The sequence below is a fragment of the Rhincodon typus genome, chromosome 3 (assembly GCF_021869965.1).
Source record: "Rhincodon typus isolate 14 chromosome 3, sRhiTyp1.1, whole genome shotgun sequence".
In the NCBI taxonomy this organism is placed as follows: domain Eukaryota; kingdom Metazoa; phylum Chordata; class Chondrichthyes; order Orectolobiformes; family Rhincodontidae; genus Rhincodon; species Rhincodon typus.
This window is the reverse complement of record NC_063334.1, coordinates 105,680,158-105,688,637: the sequence shown is the minus strand read 5'-3', so window position 1 is coordinate 105,688,637 and position 8,480 is coordinate 105,680,158. Positions and strand designations below refer to the sequence as shown.

Genomic DNA, 8,480 nt, shown 5'->3' with positions numbered 1-8,480 from the left:
TCCCCCATCCCTAGTTTTCCCCTGTACTATTTGCTTCAATCAGTCCCTGTGGTAGAGAGTTCCATATTCTCACCATTCTTTGTGTAAAGAAGTTTATTTTAAATTCCTTTTTAGAATTCGTAGTTACTACTAAGTTCTATCGTATTAAGTTCTAAGTCAACCACGGTAAACTTCATCCATCTTTAATCACATTTAATCTAATAAATAATCTTGGCCAAATCGATAAAACAAATGGTAGTGCAAACTTACTGTCAATTTATCGAGGCAGATAATGGACAATCATTTATTGAAAATTCATTTTTATGTACATTCAAACTATTGAAAATTCTTTACTGAGAATGTATTAAACCTTTGTGATAATGCAAATACCAAGGAGTTTAAAGGTTAAGGGGAGAGGGCAGGAGAATGGCTTTGAGAAACAGATCAAGCATGATCAAATGGAGCAGACTGGATGGGCCGAATAGTGGAGCAGACTCAATGGGCCGAATTGCCTAATTCTGATCCTATATTTTATGGTCCTATGGTCTAATCCATAATTGTTTAAATCCCTAATGATTCCCTCCAAGTTTTTCTATTAAAACCAAACATGCACAGATCCTCTCAACAGCTGCTAGATATGGAAGTGGAACGGCTCACCAAACAAAATATATTTTTGAAGCAAATATGCCCATTTTCTGTGAGGATATCAAAACGTCTATTAAATATTATATGAAACTCATGCAAAAAATATTTCAATTATGAACATTTATTTCTCTACATTATACCTTTACTAATCTTTGACAAGGAATTCATTGGAGCCACATATTTGAGGTGCTATATTAAATGTACCATTAATTAAACTACTGTACAGACCTAAAAGGTGGAATTTACTGGCCTGTGACTATGGTCACAGATTTAAAATGCTGCAAAGTTAAAGTTTGGACATATTCTGTCGCTACAAACTCATGCTATACAAATATTACCAACTGCTGGAGCGAACTGAGCACTTACTTTCTTAACTATGTTTCTATTCTTGTATGGGAAATGTGTGTGGCATTATTTCTCATCCCTAGGTGTCCTTGAACTGGGTGATTTACTACACCATTTCAGAGGGCAGTTAACAGTCAACCATGTTGTGTGTCTGGAGTCACATGCAGACCAGACCAGGTAAGGATAGATTTCCTTCCCTAAGGAACATTAGGGAAATAAATTGTTTTTTATGATAACCGATAATGGTCACTATGAGATTAGTTTTGATTTAAAAAAATCCAGTTTCTTTTCTTGTATTCAAAGTTTTGCCATGATGAGATTCAAACCCACCAATGGTGAGCAGAGGAAAATGTTTGTGCCAATCTCATTATCAATATTAGCCTGGGTCTTTGGATTATTAGAACACTGACATTGCCACTACACCACCACCTCTCGTAAATAACTATTCTATATTATGAAATACAGCTTAGGTTTCTGAAGTTTTGTATCTTACCTGCACCAAACGTTCAAACATGTGTGCAAGTGGTAAATAGGAAATATGTATGTCAGAGGGTGATGCCACCCATTGTCCCTGTAAAGACACAACACACAACTCAGCTCGAGTTAATTAAAGAGACCTACCTCCACCAATCTTTCAAACATATGACCCAGAGGCAGGAAAGATATTAGAGTATCATCTGGAGTTGGGACATTCACATTCTGCAAGATTATGGAGGATGACAGATAATGAAGTGAAAGGAAAGAAGACAGGATAAGATAGGTGCATCCATGTTTGAGTTGAAAGTAAAAATCAAAGCACAGGAAAAAGGAAATCTTGAAAACTTACTTCTGAAGTTCTCTCTTCTTAGTCATATTGTTGAATCATTAAAACTTAAGAGTACCATTGACTAATTACCTCAGAATATTAATGCAAAAAACTGACCTCTTATACATGCATAAACTACTGCTTATTGTTTACATCACACAAACTTTTCAATATATACTTAGAACCAGAGAATTCTGCAGCACAGAAAAAGGGTGTCCAGTTCATCACAGCTGTGATATCTAAAAGTACCGCTTCATCTCATTTGCCATGTATTTCTAAATATTTAATTATTTTCCTTTAGAAACTGCTATAGGCTCTGCTTTTGATTTGACATGCCATGTGGCAACAACACAATTACAATAATTTATTCTAACTTTGCAATCAATCTTTTGCTAGTGATTGTATAATTATGCCCAATTCATTGACCAGTAGAAATAGTTTCATCAAAAGTTCTCCATGTTTGAATCACTTTCATCAGAATTGCGCAGTGATGTTTATAGACACTCTATAGCAGTTCTTGCAATACCAGCTTTGACCTCTCTACAATCAATGCAACTCGCTTGAAAAAGAGCACTCTATAAAACAAGCAACTCATTAAACATTTAATGCCACAGGAGACTGAGTAAGATCCAAGGCATATCAAATTTACCATTTGAAATGCCAAGTAAATAAAGGTAAAATTTCACTGTATCTCTGTACATGTGACAACAATCAATCAACAAGGCACTTTCGAAATTCAATGTAAAATTATTTTCACCTAAAATATTTCATATTAATTATTGTTCATGCTCACTTGGAAAATATCATACCCATCAAATCAACTTACATGACACTTGCAAAACATAAAAAACGCAAAATACAGATGCTATTTTGAAATACAAGGCATGATGATAGCACCTGCTGTTTACCTCTGTGACTTGCACAAATGCAGAGAAATTAGATATGATGTTTCTATGCGTCAGCATTGCTCCTTTAGGATTTCCTGGAAGGGGAACAATGATCCATTAACTTATAAAATTAACATCAGGCCACTGTTAGAATCGGACCCAAATATAATGAAATAGGATATATATCTTTCAATTATTTTAAGAGATGAGGCATTGAGTGGATATAACACAATAAACTACAAAATGCAGAATAGTTTTTATGTATTTTTCAGCACAAAACTAATTTGGGTGAAGCATGAAAAATAACTGGGACTTCTGTAACTGTTTAATTCGGAATACAGCTTTATGACTTTTGTTGCCAATGGAAACAGCATATTGACCTTGGAAACTGCGAATATCCACTCAGAAAAAGCAGAACATGACTCATCAATTCCAGTACTACTTGCCTGTGGTTCCACTTGTGAAACAAATAACAGCCAAGTCACCAGGTCGTGGTGGCTGCAAAGTCAGAAAACAACAGGTTATATTAAAAGATGTCTTGAAGAAAGTCTCTAGTCTCATGTTTCTTTCATTCTTTAATGGCTCGTAGGCATTCAGGACAAAAAAGCCAGTGATTGAGGACCTAGATGCATTAGAGAAGGTGGTCCACCTTCTTAAACTACTGCAGTAAACGTGGTGCAGAAACCCGCAGTGCCTATGTCAAAACAGAGGCAAAACACCCACATTTATAAGTAGGAGAAAATTAAGATATTCAAAGCACCGGGTGTCAGTTTGCTACAAAAGTAATATTCTTTTTACTGCATTAGACCATCCATCCAAGACGGAGTGTCAGCTAGCTCAGTTACCTCAACTGCTGACTTGTGATGCAGACTGACACCAACAGGGGGAGTTCAAATCCTGCACTGGCTGAAATTTCCATGAAGGTCCTGCCTTCTCAATCTCATCCCTCACCTGAGGTGTGGTGACCCTCAGATTAAACTCACCACCATTTGTTTCTCTGGCAACTTTACTTTTTACCATCCAGGAACACAATAAAGGTTGCTCCTTCAGTGCAGTAATGAAGGAAAATTACATTGTTGGAGGTGCCATCCTTTGAATGAAATGTTGGACCGAAGCTGCATCCCTCTAGATATTAAGTGGGGTCAAAAATACTTCCTTGGAAGTCCCAGTGCAAGGACTTCATGAGAACTGGCTGGACAGTTTGAACTTCTGGTGGGCAATTCCTCTGCTCCAGGACCCTCCAATAAGTTCTCCTGCCCTGAGTTAGCAGTAGAGACTGTGGACTATGACCAATTTACTTACCTGCTGAAATAGGCAATTTTATCTTTGCAGTATCTTGAATGATTGGACAATGGTTGTCCCTTGTCAGTGAACTTTCATGGAGTCTTATACATCACATCTTCAATCTGTGTCAGCAGATTTTAACTCTGAACCCATCTGCAGGTTTGTGTTGAACTATGTAAACGTTTTACTTCAACATGTTGATTAATTTGGATTCTCTCATTCACTCTCAGTGATTATATTATTGGTGATTCCAATGTGTTCATTTGTTCAGTTCTGCTGTTTTAAGTTAGCTTCTGGCTTTACGTGATCCCAGGATTCTTCCTGGGAAGGTAATATTTTGCTTGAACTTGCCTCTTCTGAGTCCCCTGAGCATCTAGCATGAGAATTAAACCTGTCATAGTTACTTGTTCCACCAAACTGTGTTGCACTCAGAGTTACATCAGATATAGATTTGTCAATTGATTCAAGTGGCGTAAGATATTCACTGACTTTTCTTTGTTTCTCCTTGTAAACTTTACTGGCTCTTGCAGTCTGAGTGTTCTTCAGTGTTGATAGCAGTGGAAAATATTTGTGCTAATACTGTTGGCAGTATGAGACAGATTTCTTACGCCAACACAACTAATCCTAATGGATTCTGATTCTTGTTTAGGTTCTGCCATGAGTCTAGGCAGCCTTATGAAATCTTCTACCTCTGTCATTTACACTGGTTGTTTCTTGACAAGTTGTTCCTTAATCTTATGTGGTTCAACCCTTCCAGCATTTGAAGATGATTGAGGTCAAAACACAACTTCCTACTCAAGAGCAAGAATTCTTGTTTGTGAAATGCATATAGGGTTTCTACTATTTGGAGTCCACTGTATTAGAGAATTGCTTGCAACATACCATTAATCTTAAATGCTGTGCCTCCTGAACTATGTAGTTGCATTGTTCTTAGCTGTAGACCGTGACTTCTTAATTATGGCTCATTATCTAACAATATAGTAACACTCGCACTAGTGCTTAACTTGAAATTTGCGAGATTTTTATTGACAAAACTTTCAGCTTGTGAACACACAAAGTTTAGATCATCTATTTTCCCATAAAAACTTTAGATTTTCTTTCTGTTGTAGACTGTTCTAGCTATTTGATTTCTTGTTCTTCTGAAACGGTGTTCCACTTTTGCATATTTTCTGAAAGCCATATTTTGCATGACAGACGAAGCATGCACTTTTAATAGCTAGGTATTTCCTGTGCCTGTGAGGTTTCTCTGCTCCACAGCACTGACAAGAACTTTTAGTGTCTGGTGCCTGTCCTAATCACTGCATTAGTTTCTCACACATCGTTTGTGGTTTTGTATCTTAAGAACTGAATGGATTCTACTGATCTCTTGTGATATTGTTGATCTTCTCCCTTGTTGATCCATATTGCTTCTGGACTTCTACCTACTCACCATCTTAACGGCTCTCTCTAGCGTCGGCTTCCTTGAACTGTAGCAAATCTGACAAAGACATAGCAATTCTATCTGCTATGAATTCTGAGTTGAAGTCACCACAGTCGGAATTCAACACTAATCTGTAGAAATCATGAATGAAATCATCAATGAATTTCCTTGGATGATAAATTTTTCTATTGCATCTTGCTCTTTGAAGAAGTAGGTTGAAGTGATTGTCAAAGGCTTTCAGGATCTGTTCAAAAGCAGATGTTGCTTCTTAAACCTTTTGATGAGCTATAAACTCATCAACAATACTCCCAGTTGCATAGAGAAGTGTATGTGATTTCATCTGATTTCATATCCAATTTGGAAGTTATTTACCTCAGAAACTATTTTCTCCAGAACTGTGTTCTATTTGGCTCATCACTGAAACTGAGCCTTCCTGGAAGTAGTATTTCCAATGCCATGTCTTCCTAATATAATTATATATTTTGTTATCTAGAAGACTGTTATTGTAGAGTAATTGCAGTTCTGCTGTGCTTTGATGTCGCAGAGAAGTGTTTCCCTGTGATTTACAGCTAAAACGGACCATTCCCACCCTTTATAGATGGGAAAATAGATGATTTCATTTTTTGCATATTCACTGTTTGAATCTCACTGTTCATGGCTTTAATAAACAATTCCAACTTCAACCAATGCTTTACTCAATAACCATGTCCAAACCACACGGTTTAAATGATTCCTGGCTTTATCATCGCTCTTCTGAAGGATCTTTTCTGCAGCCTGAATATTAAAGCAGGTCTGTTTAGGATTTGAAGCTGCCTAACATTAGCACTTTAGTTACAGGCTTCATGACATCTCACATCTGCAACCTTGGGTTGTGTTTCTGTCATGGCCCTTTACCTCCATTTCTTGGGATCTTGGGACCTGCTCACTAGGCGACAACACTCAACCCGAGTGTAAGTAATTTGTTTTCTCATTTTTCTAGCCTGGATTACCATGCTATTTTAAAGATTTCCCTGGCCTACTGGGGATTTTAAGCTTACTCTCGCAGCCTCCGACATCTGTTTGCATAACACAGCTGTCAGGTTTGAGCTTGCTCCCACAGCCCATCACTTTGGGGCGGCAGTGATATCTGCTCTGGAGTTACTAATTCTCCTTCTCCAGGGAGTTGCTAACTCTGCTGTTCACATATATCTCCTACCATTCTGAAATGCTTTTACCATTCACTGGACTGTTCTATCCTTGTCAAGGATTGTCACACAAGTTGTCCTTGTACGGCTCTTAAATCTTCAGTTCATCCCTTCTGTTTGCTGGCTGTCTGAGCTGATGACTTCACTGCCATTGGAGTAAAACTTGTGGAACTCCCTCCTCAAAAGCACCATGGATGTTCGTAAGCCACATGGCATACAATGGTTAAACTAGGTGACTCACCATTGTTACAATCCCTGTGGAACCTGATAACTTTAAATTTTTGTAGGAAACTTATATTTGAAAGTACAGAACAGAACATTTCACACAACATCAGAAAAAAACCCATGAGATACATATTATACAGTCCAGTTATTCAATTCTCCCAAAATTGGTCCAAAATCATTCATAGTTCCTGAAGATTTAGTTTTGATCTTTCCCTTCACCAGACTCAAAACTCTTTATTCTTGAATTGTCTGTCACAGTGCAAGTGTTCCTGATGACTACACCACGTAGGTTACAGTAGGCAATCTTCCAGTCCCATTTTAACTCCTTGCAAATTTGGTCTTTCCAAATGCAAGCTCCATGCATTCCTGCACAATGAACCACAGCTTCTTGCTGCTCTCAGGCTGCCAGATCCTGGTGGATTGACTTTGTCTGTGAGTTTACAACATTAATTGATCCTTCAAAGCCAGTTTCCATGGCAACATCAATAACATGGGCCTTGATCCAGGTAGAGACGCTGATCAATTATTCTCAAGAGCCCAGCCCCTTCTTTTTGAACTGAATCGACAATTTAAAGCTTCCAGCAAGATGGTGGCAGGGTGAGTTGCTCCACTTCAGAGCTCCGCTCTGTTTGCCAGTTCTCTTTCTTCTTCTTTCTTTGTTCTTTCTTTTCTCCCTTCTTCTATCCCCCCCACCCCTTTTAACTACTTACCTAAGGAGTCAGGAAGGAGCTGGGTCGTAACCGGGAACCACATGGCAGGAGCTGAATGTGCGGGTTGTGTCCTGCAGCGACGACAGATCAAGCGTAGGCCAGAGCGACGGCGGTGGATGAAGAGTTGGCCGGCGAGAGTGGGCCAGTGAGGCAGCCCACAGCAGGACGCTGGCAGCAGCATGGCGAGGGCTGGAAAGTCATGAGTGGGACTGCGGCAGTGGAAAAGAAAGTTGGACTCTCTTAAGTCTTTTTTTCGTATTCTAAGTTAATGTGAATGGCTCCATGTATGCACGGCGAAGGTACACACTTTTCACTGTATTTTTACATTGAATACATGTGAGAATAAATGATTCAAATCAATTCAATTACTTACAAGCCAACATTATCACCACTGTTCTAGAGTTTTGAAGACTCCTAGAATTAAAATTACATTTATTGTCACACATAGTCACATGAGTACAGTGAAAAGTTTACAAAGTCACCGCTTACGGCACCACCTTAGGTACAAAGGTACTTAGGTACAGATTCTCAGGAATAAATTAGACAAATAAAAAATTAAAAAGTTCAGCACAACAGACCTTCACACCATCTCAGGTCCAAAAGGTGTCTGGCTACAAAATCTTAGGAATAAATTAGAAGAATAAAGAAAGAAACAGTTCAGAATTACAGCCCTTCCAAGCAGAGAAGACAGAGCAGATGTGTCCGCGCCAGGCCTTGCCTCCAGCCCGCGCCAGGGCCTTGACTCCAGCCCGCACTGGGGTTTCGCCTTCTGTCCATGCCAGACTTTACCTGGAGGCTCTCAAGGCTGGGAATTCACACTGGCTTCACCTCAAGGTCGGGAGTCTGCCCCGGATTCACCTCACAGCTCCCGAGAGTTGGGAGTCCGCAATGAGGCTGCAGCCCATGCTGGCTTCGCCCCAGACATCGGCGATGCTGCCCAAGGACGGAAGGTAAGAATAAACAAAAAAAAACAAAAAGAGAACAAGGAAGAAAAGA

General features: G+C 39.1%; 1 protein-coding gene across 1 annotated transcript in view; it reads right to left on the bottom strand.

Annotated features, from left to right (window-relative positions):
* The window catches only part of acsl1a (acyl-CoA synthetase long chain family member 1a), a 119,127-nt gene that overhangs the window by 51,328 nt on the left and 59,319 nt on the right, over positions 1 to 8,480 (bottom strand). Inside the window, exons 9-11 of the mRNA XM_048620461.1 lie at positions 3,108 to 3,159; positions 2,683 to 2,756; positions 1,463 to 1,540 (exon numbers count right to left, since the gene is read on the bottom strand). Of these exons, the coding sequence (XP_048476418.1) occupies positions 1,463 to 1,540; positions 2,683 to 2,756; positions 3,108 to 3,159 (204 nt within the window). The remainder of the gene's footprint in view (positions 1 to 1,462; positions 1,541 to 2,682; positions 2,757 to 3,107; positions 3,160 to 8,480) is intronic.